The sequence below is a fragment of the Rhopilema esculentum genome, chromosome 3 (assembly GCF_057945365.1).
Source record: "Rhopilema esculentum isolate cy_ngs chromosome 3, ASM5794536v1, whole genome shotgun sequence".
Classification (NCBI taxonomy): domain Eukaryota; kingdom Metazoa; phylum Cnidaria; class Scyphozoa; order Rhizostomeae; family Rhizostomatidae; genus Rhopilema; species Rhopilema esculentum.
The window spans coordinates 7,106,019-7,123,605 of NC_142817.1; the positions used below are offsets into that span (position 1 = coordinate 7,106,019).

The following is a 17,587-nucleotide window of genomic DNA, read 5'->3' on the forward strand; positions in this document are numbered from 1 at the left end:
AATAGGGTCCTCAGACATAAATAGAATAAACGGTTCACTTTGTTGACCAATCCTTCGCTGACTCATCGACGGGCCTACCATTAATCCTCTTGTGCCAAGCGTATAAATTCGAATTCTTTTTTCATGGATTATTTCATTTAATTTTCAATTTTTACATTGATTTTATGAATACATCCAATACCCATTTGTTTGTGGCTACAGATAGCCAAAATGGTTTCAGTAGGCTGCCATATTATTGGGGAATATTTTTGCAATCTGGGACATGTTTTGCAACCGCACACGGTATATTCTTTGGTTTATTCAAGTTAATTTGTCCACTCCGAAAATTCACATAATCTTTTTCCACAATCATAAATTTGCAACAATCTTTGGCATAAACTCATATTTTTCGTTTTGACTTCATCGCAAGCAGACAAAAATTGCTGTCCTTCCAAAGCAAGGCCTAACTGGTTAAAAAGTAACAAATATTACGAGTTCTATTTCAAGCATTTTCGATGTTCTCCTTGTTGCAGACAAACTCAGGTATCGATATTAGCACAACGCCTAAATGTAATAGAATGTAAATGTAATGAATGTAACTTGTTTGGAATGGTGTTAGGAAATTCTTAAGTGCGTCTTTTACCTTGGAGAGCCTTTTCAATAAAACGCCCAAACTGTGGCATCAGACCAATTAAATAGGCCATTTGGTAGAAACAGGTCTTGCTTTCCCCGTTGTGATGTCCTTCTATGTTGTTTGAACCCTGCTCAAAGCTGCTTTTTGAATACAAATATTAAGCTTCGGAGATACACATAAAATTACCCTAATTTCAATCAATTTAGGTCCATCCTTTGCAATTTCACATCTCTTCATGGTGAGGAGCCAATACGAACTGAGTGTCTAAACATCTTATCTAATTGCCCTGATTTTGAATTTTATCCAATGTTACAAAAGTGTAGAAGAAAGCACATTTCAGCGTCTTTAAAGCGCTGTTTTAGGCTAAAACTAAAACTAGCCAAACGATACCAAATATTCGAATTGGCACAATGCTGTTTCATAATGATGAGCTCACTAAACGCAATCCCACCCTCGAACGTCCCATCCATATCAGATTTAAGATTTAAGAGTAGTATATGATAATATTCTTAAGCCAATTATTACTCTCTTCTATTAATAAGAACAATTTGTAAGAACACCAGCCTCAAAATGATCAAAAGTTGAGAACAAATTAAGAACAAGTTGAGGTTTAGCTACTGTAAAACGTAATTTTGAACAACGTTTTATCTCAAAACGAGGATTTTTTGCTAAGGGTGCTTTTTAGAATAAAATTTTCAAACTTGTCGCCAAATACAGGATGTCTCGCCCACTTTGTTGGCAAACGAGGCCTGAACACTACCCTAGAGCGCAATAGCTAACAATTTTTCTGCTTACACCCTGATAATTTAAGAACAAAATAAGAACAATCCAGCTTCAGATTTTTCTGAAAAATCAAGAACAACCAGTCTGAGCGTCAATTCAATGGTTCTTATATAAAAGATACCCTAGCTTCATCCCTTTGCTTTCATGACTCACTTTAAACAAGCCGGGAAGGCAATGCTTGCTAAATACCTGACACCACTCAGATCGAAACACCTTTTCTTATCTCTTAACCCGAACCTAATTTCAAATTTTACAGAAGTGGCCATTGGACAAAATTTATGATTATTTGCAGATTTGCATTTCTAAGATTAACTGTGAAACCACTTACAATTTTCACAGCATTTTTATGCGGTTGGCCGTGTTCTGTGTGATTCTCTGTGGATTTCAGGACAAGTTCAAACTCTGTGAAACTGGCACTCTGTAAAATGCCTTGACCAGCCACGTAAGATTGGGGAATTGGCTGTAAACAGAGGTGTAGGGCTATAGGGGGCTCTGAGGGCCGGATCCCTGTAAAAGATGCCTAAAATTGGCCAGTTGTTATTCTCTCGGTTGGTTTTGTACGTGCTCTTTTGGTTCGTTTCATCGCTCTACACCCCTGGCTTCGAGGTTCCTCAAGAGGGGCATGTAGGCTTATTTGACGATCATTCAATTCTTGGACTCAGGTAAACATAACCTGCATGGTAGCGATATTCGAACAACCACGTAAAATGCTTAAAATAGAGCCCACCAACGGAAGACCATCTCCCTAACGACGGTTGTGACCAAACCATTTTTGCACCACATTATGCAACATTGCATAATCCAGTTTCCCACTTTACGTAAGCAGAAGGGAGTCTATATTATTGACCCTCGCAGTCTATATTACAAGATTTTCATAAATTCGTTTTTAATTTCAATTTTAGTTTCGCTTTGATTTTAGAGACAGCTTTTGATTGTTTTTGAATATCAGGCAGGTTACTTTGAATTTCAAACCGTAAATGATATGGTAGGCCAAATAGCTTTGTCAAGATTACTCCTATTTGGACTACGACAATGCTTGAGCAGAAAATAGCATCCATGAGGGGACAATCAGGGACGTTGGAACCGGGGGCAATTCAGGGAAAGTGCCTTTTTTCTTAAAGGTACCAAACTAAGAACGTTTTTGACATCTCCCTCTTTTTGAGAATAGTGTCCCATCCTATCTGTTCCTCTCCAACTTTGAAATGCCTCCGACGTTCCTTCAGATTGCCTCTGCAGTGCTAGCCTACACCATTTTCTATAATTTTTAGCTTGAATTTCATAATGGCCACCCCCGTCACATAAGAAAAAACTCTTTCTATATCATCTGTTTTCTAGATGAATATAGCAAAATACCACCCTGGATAAAGTCCCTCGATGGCTGGCAATGCATTTTGGATACTCTGTCTTCTCAGCCTTTTGATTAACAATGTTTATCGATAGATTTATAGAGAGTATTCCTACACACGTCCACGCCAATTCATTGTCAAATCATAAAATAGCTTTCTGCTATAGCAGCAGTCATTCGATTTTTGTCCAGAACAAGGACCGCGAAGCGTGTTACAGATTAGGAGGTAAAACGTTTTGGGGGGCTAAACATTCTAGAAATCAAAAGCAAGGTGATTTTTCTATTGTTTCAAGTACATTTTGGAAATTATTGGGGGGCTAAAACCCCCGCAGCCCCGCTTCTGCGGACCCTGTTCCAGAACCTGCCAGACCTGTGGCATGAACTTGAAGCCAAACTTCACGGAAGGAGGAATCCCTCGCGATGGTTGGTCACCAGTGCCCTTACACCCTTACAGTAATCGCCTATCACTTTCAATCATCTTGTTCGGAATGCTTTGATCCTTTGTAACTCATACTCGCAAGCTATTCAGATATCAATTCATTGAGGATGGCTTCTCCATGTTTCCCTAAAATGCACTGTTCACTAATTTCTGCTTTCCTGTGAGAAACCTGATGTTACGACCAAAACTATGGTTGGTTGGCCACAAGATGTCTGACGAAAATCGACACTGATGAACATCAAGTTTCATCATTTATGTTACCCGTGCACTCTCGGTCATTTAATGTAATAAACATGCTCAATTTTGTTTGACTAAGATTTTTCATAGCCAATTTGAGGTTCCTTGTGAACCGACATCCCCCTGGCAGTGTGAGAAGAAAGAGATTTGGATGCCAGAGATATGGCCTCGGTGATCTCGACTTCAGTAGCAAAGTGACGACGTACAGCGTCTTAATACAAAGCGAGACTCTATCAAAATTACACACTTTACAAAGTCTGCAAACTTTGAATCCTCATAAAAGTTATATTGATCACCATAGCTTTACAGCGTTCGATTTAAATCCTTTTAAATATAAAGACGCAAAGCCAATTGCTAATGCTGAAAATTATCGGTGAATAGAGATATTTGGAGGTGTCCATTTTTTGATGCATCCGTTGTTTTAGGTGTCCGTTGTTTTAGGTGTCCGATTTTCGAGAGTGCCCTTTGCTGGAAGGCTCTAGGTGAAGAAAGCTTTTTTAAGTGAAAACCGAAGTAATTGTTGCACAAAACATATCATCCACATGTTGTTTTGTTTTGTATCCAAATTTTTAGACTGGATACCTCGTAGTTCACCAGACAAAGAGTTTGGCCTTTTAAAAAAAGAAAGACAAGATTCAGGAAAGTTGGCGCAATAATTCACCCCAATGTTATTAATTTCTTGTTGATTAAATTGTCGATTTAAATTGTGCAGTTGAATACCTCTAATCAATATAGTTTTAGAACGAATTTTTCAGCAGGAGTAGCGATCATTGTAATTTACCCAGTTATCATAAAGTCCTGATTATATCATGATCTGAAAGGTTGAAATACAAATAAGGGGTATAAAATTTTTGAGTCCAATCATAAGTTCGATGACAAAAACCTAGAAGGTTCTGGAGGGTCCTGAAATATGATAATACGTCGAAATGAGAACATTTGGGTGAAAGATGGTCAGCTGTTTGTGAGAAACGCCAAGTTAATGGGCAGACTTGTTGAAATTTTATCTATTATGTTTCGTAACTACAACCAAACTGCAACCTTGAAATATGTTAATTAAGAATGTGGTCACTTGTTACATAAGGAGAGGATAAATCCATTTGGCTAATCAATCGTAAGGTGAATCCAACTCAAACAAAAGTTTAAGTGCTTTCAGAAAAATTGCTTTTTAGTTAAAGAGTTACAACAAATATGTGTCGGATATTTAGCAGCTTTTGTAAGCAATAAGTTGAATCGTTCTATATTCATAAAATCATTACCGAATAGTGTTTTGGTCTTAAAAGTGTTAAGGCTCATCAATGCAATAATTTGAATCCCAAAAGTCAATCCATTCCATCGAGTTCTAGACTTCTGGGACATTATTACACCCTTATTTAAACTCGCTGAAAGAGGTTGTTTGTGTCCAGACAAGGCCTCTGTGGCTGAACACTACTTATACAACTACTTATACATTCAACAGTCCCACTTGAGCAGAAGCCCCATTCCTCTTGATTCAAATACGAGATCTAAGCAATTCAATTCAATAGCCAGTCGATCATCTCTATTGGCAGACCTGGAAACCACTTTCGTGTGTGTACTTGCTTCTTCGTTTAAGGAGAAAGTGCTGTAATCGGCCCTTCGATATCCCCTGGTTGCAGAGGGCATGTTTGTTTTTTACTTCAAGCTGCAGCATACATTGATCATTATCAGTGGAGCGCAGAAGTACTGGTTGTTCGTAATCTTTTAGTCTTTAAAGAAACGTAAAAAGGAGCCATTAGAAGATATTCGTTGTGATTTGGTCCTGTTATTTCTCGATAGTATTAGGTAGCAAACGAAAATCAATATTCGGTTATGATCCCACTGTTGGAGGAAAGGTTGAGCATTAAACTAGAACTGTGTTGGATAATCCTAAAAAGTGGTCTGATTTTGTGAAAAGGTCAACCACGTAAAGTTGAACTGTTGCGAACCTATTCTTTGTCTGCACTTTTAACCAGTGGACTGTGATGTCCTATGCAAGTCATTTGCAGTTACATATAAGCACATTATTATGTTTAATCGTAAGGAATGATGGGTTTTCTTACCTGTGTGCAAAGTATCCATATTCTGTGGTGCAATATAGAGCAATGATATCATCAAGATGAAACGATAAAAACGTTTCCAATATTGGAACTTTTTAAAGTCCCTAGTTACAGAACATTTTTACTATACTACGTCTGGACAAGGCATTATATGGAGAGTATGATGGATATTTGAAACGTTAATCACCACATTTTCAGTTCCTTTTTCGCAACTATCAGTTTTAATAATGATTGAGGGCATTCAAACACTCTAAGTTTGCTCTTCGCTCTTAAGGTCTTTTTTGGAATGCGATCTCGATATCATTATGAAACTGACTCCTTCAATTTTCATTTGATGTTAGCATAGCACTAAATCTTTGGTACGTTACTGTTATAGTGATGAGTTCTGGAGGGCGAATTTATATGTAATGATACCGTATTTGTTATTGTCCAAAAATGAGCCACTCCAATAAAAGCAGAATTGTGGTTCGATACTCCAAAGTTGTTACATCCCCTTGTCATCAAAGTATCTTCTTCATTCCAGCATACTGGCCTATATATGGATCTTACAACCACTACAATCTTTGGTATCTGCAAGCTCACAAGTCTTATAGCTTGCTTGAAATCACTTCAAGTCTTGGCTATGGATTATCAACGATTTTCTTTAAAAATACCTTTATTATACCCGTTGACAAATTTGGCAACTATTTCAAGAGCCCCAAGTATTTGGGAAGCAAGAAAGGATCATGTTTTGCCCGACAGACATACGAGTCCCAAACATAGGCCAGTAGGAGAGAAGCTGTGTTTGATTAGTTTTCTTTTTAACCAATCAGCACTCTGACCTTGGTAAAGCGCCAAATAGGAAGCCTCTCTTTCGGACATTGTTAGGGAGGCGAACAGGGGAAAGTCTTTGATTTAGGCAACTCTCCGTCCTGGAATTAATGAGCATAAGCGTGGATGTCCTAATTATGCCTGCTCTTTGACTCCAGGACGGAGTGGAAACGCGTGGAAAGGTTGTAATACTCAACCTCAAAAAGCTCTGTTGGAAAAATTGTTCCTCTGCATATTCATTTACATTGCAAAGTCCAAACCACTGATCCACTAACATAAACACAGGTTTTAACACAAAATTTCTTTTAATTCATACTCCGTGCTCCCGATAATTGCGTTTCGCTGCATTTTGTTAACCTTGTATTCAAAGTTTGACAAGCCCTCCAGATTTGGTTTTAAACTACTTGAACCTCCTTCCCAATATACTGTAATGATAGGAAAAGCGAATATTGTATTCAAAGAAGTTTAATGCCGGGATGTGGAAAAGTATGATTTAGGGGGAGGGGGGGGGTGCAGGTTTCGAACGATACAACCTTACATACCTTTAGGACACCAGAAGCATAGTCACGTGGTATCAAAGTGACGCCGGACTGAATTGTTTGTGCTTTTGCAAGGGAGCCATGGGTCTTTAGGTCCATGGTGTCTACAAGCTAGGTTTACAAATGCAAAAAATACTCATGTTTGCTGTGCGATATCCAAACGACATAGGAGCTTTAGAAATGGTCACTTCATCTTAATTTGCCGTGACAGAAAAATGCCACAGAAAATGAAAGCTAGTGTTGTTGGTTATTACGTCGTGTTTATGCCCTAACGAAGAGGATTGTGGACTTGGAAAGTCTTTCCTGTTACTTCTCTTTAACATAGCCCAAAGCAATTTGTAATTAGCTGGCTACTTGAGAACTGTTGCGATGACGTTCTGTGTGACGCTTAAGCGACTGTTCATCAATTAATTTTAGGCCTACGAGATTATGAGCCGCCCCATCAAACTTAGCTTTGAGACATAATCAGCATCGGCAGGATTACTAGTGCAATGAAGCCTCTTTGTTCATTTTAACTGACCGGTTCATATTTTTCGCTTGACAACTTTCCGTATTAGCCATATTTGACCTTATCATTTACCGTAAATCCACAAATTGTCCCTCCCCCAAATAAAGCCCCCCTCTTTCCGAATATACCTCTATCCTGACATGCAAATTTAAGCACTACAGTATTAAGAAAAGACGAATAAAATGATTGCAAGACAATGAAAAGCTGAATAAACAAAGCTTTCAAGCAATATATTTTTAGTCATTTGATATGAAAAGGGAATAAATTTTCGTTTGTCGTGGAAGCTTCAAGTTACCGTCATATTGTGGCTAGTCTGTAATAAATTTAAGGTCAAAATCAAGAGCTGATTCATATACTGATTTTGTTCATTGAAATTTTAACCGCTACGTGAAATTACAACTATTCTATAGATACCTGAATGCCTAAAGAAATTTCAAATTTTGAACCATCTGTCCTCTTTTCTCTCTTCCTTTTGTATACCCCCATACCTTTTTATTCGTTCTGAATTCATTTTGTAAGGCCTCTCAAAACTGATATTTTAAATAATCATCGAATGTTATAGAAAGCAAAAGACTTTATTTAATACAAACTGCAACTTATAGGCTCAAAGCTTCCTATCATTTCCAGAAAAGTACTCGTGACCTTCTGTATAATTATCTTTGCACTTCGTGTAAGGCCATCTCAGCCCCGGACCCCCTTTCTAATCCGAAGGGTCCTCCGTGGTCCCTGCCTCTTGTCTCTTTTCAGTCTGACAGATTTGAGTGAATCATACACTCTGTACATATACTTATCATGTTAATTATATATATTACTTAATTCTGCCATGCCGATTATTCATTTAACATTAAGTTATTTTTCGATCTAGGTATGCAAGAATAATTTGATGTGTGTGACGCAAAACCGAGATAGTTGCTGCAAATCCACGGGTGGCAGTTATGGTGTCTGTAGTCCATTAATTCCACTTGGGAAGAAATGTCAAAAGAATGTTAGGGTAAGAAAATATTTTCATGATAAATTGATTTTAAATGTCCTAAGTACGCCTTCTATTGATTTTCCTTGAATTCCCAATTGCCTTCATTTTTGTGAACATTTTCATAACTACCATGTCTGAAAATAGGGGCTGGGGGGGGGCTGGGAAGGTGGCATTTAACACTGTTTTTTCGGTAAAGTACACAGTAATCAGCGGTAAGAGGTAATTCTGCGGAGGAAAGGTGCCCCTATGAGGTAGCCCTAGCCGCCATCCGTTGTTGTAACTCAAGAATTCATCTCAACTACTTTCAATAATGCGTCTGTTTGGCCTAGTCATCTAAGGTATATCACAATTTATATTTATCGTGCATTGATCAAGGCTTCATCTCATCTACTTTCTTTATTGCTTCTGTTTGGTCTAGTCATCTAAGGTATATCATAGAATATATTTGTCGCGCATTGATCAGGATGCGTTTGGCCTTAACTGACGCCAAACCTTTGCCAGTCGAAAATATACGGAATTATTTCTGATCCATTATTATCCTCACTACGTATTCAAATGACAGCAAGTATCTGTGATTGCTGCCAGGTCAGATCCCACTTTTCATGGTGCATTGTTTGGAGAAAACCTTGGACGTTGTTTGAAATAACCAATTCACGAGCCTACACAGTATCGTCATTGTTAGATTTGGCGTAGGCCCTTATTTTTGATCTAGAGTAAGACGAGGCTCACATCTGCCTAAATTAGCTACCCATCGCTTAAGGAAAAGAGGGATGTAGTAAAGATCTATGTATTAAGGCCTTCTCCAAATAGAAACCTTCTGATAAGGCATTTGTCACTTCCTTCCGATATCCAGTGTTTAAATCGGACAGTGCTGCTAGTCTATTTAGCAAGAGGTAAAGCCTTTTTCTATTTGCTGAGGCAAAGCTCTTTGTCAGCCTTCATACTAGTTAGGAGGTCTTTCTATTTGCCTTCTATTTTCCTTTAAATATGTACAAATTCACTTGATTAAATATCCTGAATATTTATATGTACTGACGTTGTTGGTTTGTTTTTTTGTAAGAATTTAGTCTTAGTTCAAAGGTTAATACTTTGGCATACTCGGCTCAAAGCTAGAGCTTTTTCACTGTTACTTTTCCGTGGGAATGAATTCGACTTTGATAGAATCCTGTCAATATGGATTGACATGCCTTTGATCCAATGTCGGTCCACTGCCCGCTACCCAAAATCTACATATCTCTCTCTAATCTCCAAACTTTGCTACGTCTTCATGTGTGCAGTGCTTTTACTGATAGGTTTGATAACGAGGCTGTTCGATTGGGAACTGAGGCAGAAGGGATTGGGGTTGCCAAAAATACCTTACATTCTCTGCCTCCAAGTTTTTATACCCACCATATCATCCGGAATTCTTATACAATACAAATATAGTTCTACTAAAATGCAAATTTAAGCCTTGGTCCTTGCTTCTCCAATTGCATTCCTAAGTAATTTGCGAGAAAATTTTGAAGTGGAGAAACGGCATTCTGGATTGGTTGCATTTTGACTAATCAGCGCCACTATTCTCTGAAGTGATATTTGCGAATATTCACAACAGGAATATTTGCGGTTTGTTCGAATTTGACGTAAGAAGGTTGGCACGGCTACCTGCCAGGCTTTCACCGAACTATTTACGTAAAAGAGAGACCCATATTGTATTCTTTCATCCTGTTTTTGCTTTGGTCTGCTGTCGTGCTACCAAGCGTAGAAGCCAATTTTTTCGAATAACACAGTACTGAAAACACTCCAGAAAATATTCGCTATAGTCTTAGTAGAAAGACTGGTGCTCAGCTCAACAAAATTGCTTGGAATGAACTTTGTTCTCGTAATTTGCATTAAAGTTGATGCCAAATCAATCGCTGTTATTTTTTATATGTTTTATATGCAAGCTTCTTATCGTCCTATGAAGAACTGTGGCACGACCGTCTTCAAAAGTCTAAATTCATATTCACACATAATAAAATTAACCGAATTAGTCTGTTTTTTATTCGAATTAAAGAAAATGTTGAGGTTATGGGTAATCTAAACGCCAGTTTTGCTTTCTAAGTCCAAAATTAATAAAAATTACAAATGCAACCTTGTGTGCTTATTGTAAAAATCATAATTATTTAGAGAAAAATAATTTGACAATCATGAAACATTCACACGATGTCTGTACCCGCTGTTTGCACAATGCCCTAACTCGCAAATGAAAATAACTCGGTTCCGCGTTAAGCATGACTTTCCTTCCATACTCCCTGGGACAGCGCTCTCATGATCGTCACCTCCTTGCATGCATGGAGATTAGACACCCAAATGCTGTTGATCGAAATTACGAAAGAATCAGAGCCAGATTAGGCTATCAGTCACAGCACTGCTTGTTGGCATGGAAACGACCCTTGCTGCAGGAAATCAATGTTTGAAGTAACATGATCTCGTCTTGCACAAAAACCAACATGTTTTTACATCTTGTACGAGAATTATCGTCAGGAAGTTGTCTGTCGTCTGTATTAAACGTTATTCTTGGTTGGCTGGGAAAGTCGGTTCCACTGTTTCAAGGCCTTCGCTACCCATGAGAACTTGCAAGCTGCATCGCATCCCATAATGCAGCTGTCGTTTGGTAATGGGCCTGAGTAGCTCTCCGAATTGACAAAATACAATGACGGCTTTGCATCTTCCATTGCAAGCCAGGTACATGCTGGAAGCTTGTGCAAACCTTTGAGCTCATCTCGCTCAGTTATTTGTGTTGACCTCTGTGACGATCTATCAGATGCTGAAAATTCCTTTTCTTTTCTTAACATAGAGTTATTCATATATCTCTCTTCCAACCTCAAGTAATAATATAAATTGATTTTCTATGTTAAATCGTTGCTATGCGGAGGAGGGCTGCCAATGTCTTAAAGCACCATACAATGTGGTGCAATTTTTTCAGCATGGATATTGATCTGGTTAAACTCTGAGGGTTACTTTCATTTGAAACGTACCTTTTTTAAATCAAGTCTGGGTCAACGCAAATACATTGATATTGCGATTCTGGAATGTTTCTTTCAACGACATATCGCTATCAGCTTCCCATCTTAGAGATGATCTCATTCTCGGCATTTTTTCACCGATTCAATTTGGCCTTATATCCCAAGCTATTCCTTTATATATCATTACAACCCACACGTAATTACGGCCGGCACGTTTCTTACTTCCTCCTCTGATTCTGTTTCCTTCAGTATAAAAACCTTTGGTCAATATGACAAGATGAAGAGAAATACCACCGTTCTCATTCTTAATTAGCCAGTATTGCCCCACCTTAATCTATGGTGATCCACGCAGAGCTACAACATGAGTAAAAAATAACCTTATAATCAGGCACGCTGGAGTCAGGGAGGCTGCGGGTGCCTTAAGCCCCCTCCTTTTTTTTGATAAACTATGATATTCAGGCAGCGGCATCAAAGACAGTGGGGGAAAGACTACCACAAAAGTTTTAAAATTTGTCTAGAGCTCCCCCCGCCTCCAACTCCGAAATATGTTCTATTGTCCCTGTTGATTCATCCGTTTTTTGGCTATAGATCCTAAACTGCAAATTTTCGCGGCAGACCGTAGTCTCGTTTGAAAGGTCCCGGATATTTATATCCGTTCCCTGTGTTTAAAGGGCAATGTGTTCTTGGTTACGATTTTTGAATCAAAGGCCACCCAGCTCTTTTAGAGCAAGCGTAAGTGCTCTGAATCCTGCAATACTAAAAGGTTTGAAAATGATAAAATATTTCGCTTAAATCTATGGGAGGGGGGGCTACCATGAAAAAATAGGTATGAACTCTGTACAGTACACCAAGACGTTTTGCAGGCATTTTTGTCTCTACTTATAAGCCATAGCGACAGCTTAGGTTTGCGGAATGTCTCTGTGGTCTGCAGTTAAATATAAGCCATGAATATACTACCAAGAATTCTTTGTAGCTTTTTCTGCGAATTTTTTTCTTACTGTGCTGGTAGCTTTAACAAAGGAACTGCTGCTTCGTTTCCAGACATTTTTCAATAAGTCTTTCCTTGCCAAGAGTTCATAACAACCGCAGTTGGTGCTGAAGTCTTCTATGACCGTTATATTATCTTGGTAAGGTGATCTCAAAAAGTTCTGTTAATCTTGTTGGTTATCCGTGTGAAACATGCGAAATCCCTGAGATACACGTCCTTTATTACCGATATTGGTAATGCTTGACTAAAGTGCACCCGTGGAAGTGTGCATTGATTTCTGAATAGACCAGATCGCACATGATTACGTCATTAATCACCAGTCCGGTATCGTTTGTACGCAATCGTCAGGGAACCAATTGAGAATTTCTGCTCGGACTAAGTAATCGGAGTTGCTACTGTTGTCGGTACTTTTCATAAGTGTGAAAGCACACTAATTAAAATCTAGTTTGAAAATGAATGAAGAATGTAAACTTTAGCCAATGGTTTAAAAAGTTTTTCACGCATGGAAGTTTCCAAAAAGTGGTAGTAGATAAACAAAAGATAAAAAAACAGGCTCCCTAGCCATGGTCACGCAAACTTTATTCATTCCGAGAAGCTCTTTATAATAAAAAGCTTTATTTTTCTTACACATTAGTTTCGCCCCATTTTGATGCCCTGGTTCAGATATTGATTAAATGAATAACACTTTCAAATGTTTGGTCATCAATGCCAGTTTCCCATCTGCCTCCACCCACGAAGCTCTTGTCACATTTCTGATATTGCAATTGCGGCCACCAATTAAAGCATTTAGCTTGTATTCGCGAGTTTCTAATCCAATAAGCCCGATAAAAACAATCCCTTGATTTTGGCAGCCTACTATTTTTCTGTCTCTCGTGCAATTTTCGCAGCAAAGTTCTTTCAGAAATTGCATACCGTAACACTTCAAGTAAAGGCCCCTTCTTTTAAGGGCCTCCATAGAAATGAGGGCCTCTCAAATGAACACCACTCGCCAAGAAGGTTGCCCACCCCTGCACTAGACAGACATATCTTCTTTTGAATGACAAAAAACGCTTTTTGGTAGCGGTATTATGCAGGATAGCACAACTGCTATTAGCTTTTTAATTGGAGCCCCGAGAATGTGGATCAGTGTTGGGTTTTGGAAAAGTCTTGTTGGGTGATTTATGCCTCAAAGTTAAGCCAGGCAGAGTGGTAACCCTCGATCTGTCAACCTGATCACTTGAATATTGCTGTGTTCAGAATAATGCCACAGCAAAACAAATTCTGCACTCCTTCACATGTCATTTTTGTTCTACAGAAGTCACCAACTTTCGACATATTTACAATGTTAATGTTTTAATTGTTTAAAACTCTTATTTAGTACCTGAACAAGAGTATCTCAGTTACGCGAGTTAGATTGAGTATTTAAAAGAGGGTACTACTGATTCATAATGTCAGCTATTAATCACATTTCTACATTTGTCAGTATTCTCTTTTAAATTCTTCAATATATAGCATCAAAATCTGAAGATTAGTAATCAGTTCTGTCTGCTTGTTCCGTGTTAAAATGCCCTTTCCGATGTTCTTGCAATTCTTTTTGTACTGTGCCTTGTTTTTGTTTTTGTTTATATTTCATTTTCTTATGGCTGTGATTCGGCAGCATACTCATTATGACAATTTTTGCTTCATTTTACAAACTTGAAAACAAGTAAACAATGCATAAGAGATCTTATACCGATGCATTCTTCTTGCAGAGAAAATACCTGATCGATGGCTTTGCGTTGAGCAGTTGTGCCTGCGAAAGAGGACTGACTTGTACGAGGGTAATCAAAAAACGAAAGAACAAGAAAAAAGGGAAAAAGTCATACAGAATAAAGTACAAATGCCTACCTATACGGAAAGAGGTACCTGAGGTGGCCGAATTTCACCCCTGGTCATGATATATCCTTATATATTAAAATAATCAATCGCGGTATTGTTAAGCTGCCACAATTGGACCACGCCGTATGGTAACCTATACCTAGATCGGCATTATCTGGCATGCTGATGCCTCCTTTACCCTCTGCCTGGATAGCAGATTGCCTTTATGGATGGCATAGCTCGGTCTCCCGTGACTTGGCCTGCCGGACTTTGATGCATATGCCTTGTCTGATTAACACGTCATGTTCATCCAAAGATGAACTTCACTGATGGACAATGTATGCTTATATAAATGTATGATGAATAAACGTGAGATTATAATCTATATTAATGCATTAGATCTCCAGCTATATTTACGCAATACTTATGCTAATATAAACGATAAGATAAACATCTTTAGACTGAGCAGAAAAATGTTTGAATTAGCTAATGTGCATTTAAAGCCACTTTAACATGCTGCTTAGAATTACTTCGTACTGACGACGCTGGACTGTTAAGACAGATAAAATTGTAAATAATTATATCAGGCTAATTATTTCATTCACCGTACAGTTTCTTTCCGGCTCAATGCCCAGCTGTCTTCTCAAAGCTTCTCGAGATCTTGAATCTAAAGTGCTGGTTACAGCATCAATTAAGGTTACAGCAGTACCTAAATCAGGGGCATCAGTACCAGGGAAGCGGGGCTACCAGATTCCCCCCCCCCCAGTTTTTGGAAACGCAATTTCATACTTGCTTCCTCCGTGTATAACCGTCGTTTTGAAAGGGTATCTCTTATTACCCCGCTACGCCCATTCATATTTCAGCTAAAACCCCTCAATTTCAATTTTTATTCATGCGTCCCTGATATTGAACGAAAGCACCCAGGAATCTATGATGCAAATTTTACAGCTAGTCTTCTTCAGTCGATTTGATAACGAAGAAAAATGTTTTGACTGCTTAATTGCACGTGTAATTTCAATCAGTCAAAAATATGGTCGAGAATGACGTCAAACGAACCACGCTGGGTGAAATTGGAAATAGATTTAACCTTTGAAATGATTGAACATGTATTTAACATTGGTTTGAATAATCAAGGAAATTCGCTGTTCTTGTTGTCTACTTGTGACTAACAAATTTCGGAATTAATGTGCATATTCCTTTGAGTCTCTATGGATTTACATTGTTCTGATGCCCAACATTTGCTAAGGACTTTTTTGACTGCTCTTTCAAGAAATGTAAACATTTGAAAAGTTACCGTAAAGGCTCTATTAAGCCCCCTCTCTCTATTAAGCCGCCCTCTCTTTTAGCCTTTGTTGTCAACAAGAAAAACATGGACATTTAATGGGTCTCTTGACGGGCGCGATGATGAAAGACTTAATTTTGCGCCTAAGAAGTCACTTGAAATTTGTTTAGAAGATGTCCTAGGGTTAACAATTGATCCTGGTGATTCTGATGAAAATGAGGACCTTATAATTGATTAATTAGACTTTCGCAGCTGCTAGCAAAGTTTTCTGACAAAATTTTTATGACATTTTAATAGGAAGAGATGTTTAAAAAATAGACAAGGACATTTTTAAAACATTTTTACTTCAAATTTTTTAATAAGCCCCCTCTCTCTAATAAGCCCCCTCTCTTTTAAGCCCCACTCTAGGACTGAATAAAGTAAATAAGCCCCCCTGGGGCTTGATAGAGCTTTTAGGGTATTCAAACATAAGTTCAGAATCCCTAGATAAGTATGTATGGTCGTTGTTTTGTAAAAATAGTAAAGTGCAAGGGGGTTATGTTTTTACAAACTAAAACAGTGACAATGGTCAAATGCAGATTTTTTGAAATGGAACCATATTTTGGTTCATCAACTCGCACAATGAATTCTTTTCGACGGCTTTGAGCTCATGTTTGCCAAGAAAACCATAACAATATGGGCGAAAGTTATTGAAACACGAAAGGCCATAAGAAAGAATTGATTGACTACCATGCACACAAAAACTGCATTATGCAGCATGTAATTTAATGGATATCAGGTTCTACATTATTGTATAACCAACTCTTTAATGTTGTAATTAATTAACTTTTATTTTTTTTCGTTTATTTGTGTATTTAGTAATTTTTCCATAATTTAATTTCAATAAATTTACTGTTGGAGAGTATGTTGAAGTGCATAGATATATGAAAGTCCAGATGCTGGTTTCAATTAGGCCATCTTTTTCAGCTTGGATTCATCTGCCTATTTCTTCTCTTGTTGCCCAACTACAGAAAGTCTGGTTGCTAATTTATTCTGAAACCTTCTGTCAAATAGAAGCTTTATAGAGAGAAGCCTTGGATTCCTCCCAAAAAGGGCCCCGCTAAAGTTTCTCTTTACCTTAAAATATTTAACTTTTTTCCGAACTCTTGATTTCCTTTTTGATCTTTCTACGCCCAAGCTAATAAACGTGTTTTTAGAACCTAATTTTACATAAAATTTCACCATTTTGTCTAGCCTACAGCCTTAGATTTCCCTAAAAAATTGACCCCTCAAAAGTTTTTCTTTACCTCCAAATATTTGTCTTTTCACTGCATTCCTGAATTACCTTTTTTCTTTCTAACCTAATAGAAGCTAATAAACGTATTTTTAGCATACAATTTTTCAAAAACTTTGTCAATTTTCCTAAGCCTATAGCCTTAAATTTCCCTCAAAAATTGGCCTCTCAAAAGTTTTTCTTTTCCTTCAAATATTCGACTTTTCACTGCAATCCTGATTTACCTTTATTTCCATTTAATCTCATATCAGCTAATAAACGTATTTTTAGAATAAAATTTTTCGATAACTTTCTCAATTTTCTTAAGCCTATAGCCTTAGATTTTCCTGAAAAACCGGTCCCTCAAATATTTCTCTTTACCTCTAAATATTCGAATTTTCACTACAATCTCTATTTACATTTGTTCCTTCTAGTCGTATAAAACCTAATAGACTTATTTTTAGACTAATATTTTTCGAATATTTTGTCAATTTTCCTAGGCCTACAGCCATAGGTTTCCTTAAAAGATTGGCCCCCAAAAAGTTTTTTCTTTACCTCCAAATATTCGACTTTTCAATGCAATCTCTATTTACATTTGTTCCTTCTAGTCGTATAAAACATAATAGACTTATTTTTAGACTAACATTTTTCGCAAAACTTTGTAAATTTTCCTAAGCCTATAGCCTTAGATTTCCCTCAAAAATTGGCCCCTCAAGTGTTTCTTTTTACTTCCAAAAAATTCAACAATCCTCCCTAGCATATAGCCTTAGATTTTCCTCAAAAATTGGCCACTCAAGTGTTTCTTTTCCGTTTCAAAAATTTGTCCATTTTCCAAAGCCTACAGCCTTAGGTTTCCTTAAAAAATTGGCCCCTCAAAAGTTTTTCTTTCTCTCGAGATATTCGTCTTTTCACTGCATTCCTGCATTACCTTTTTTGCTTTCTAA

At 37.7% G+C, this 17,587-nt stretch overlaps 1 protein-coding gene across 3 annotated transcripts in view; it reads left to right on the plus strand.

The window, feature by feature from the left end:
* LOC135692938 (uncharacterized) overlaps positions 1 to 16,339 on the plus strand; it is an 85,187-nt gene extending 68,848 nt beyond the window's left edge. For all 3 annotated transcript variants that reach the window (XM_065211291.2, XM_065211292.2, XM_065211293.2), the window contains 2 exons: positions 8,194 to 8,319; positions 14,004 to 16,339. In XM_065211291.2, the coding sequence (XP_065067363.2) occupies positions 8,194 to 8,319; positions 14,004 to 14,189 (312 nt within the window). In that variant the 3' untranslated portion in view covers positions 14,190 to 16,339. The remainder of the gene's footprint in view (positions 1 to 8,193; positions 8,320 to 14,003) is intronic.
* Positions 16,340 to 17,587: the final 1,248 nt, after the last annotated feature.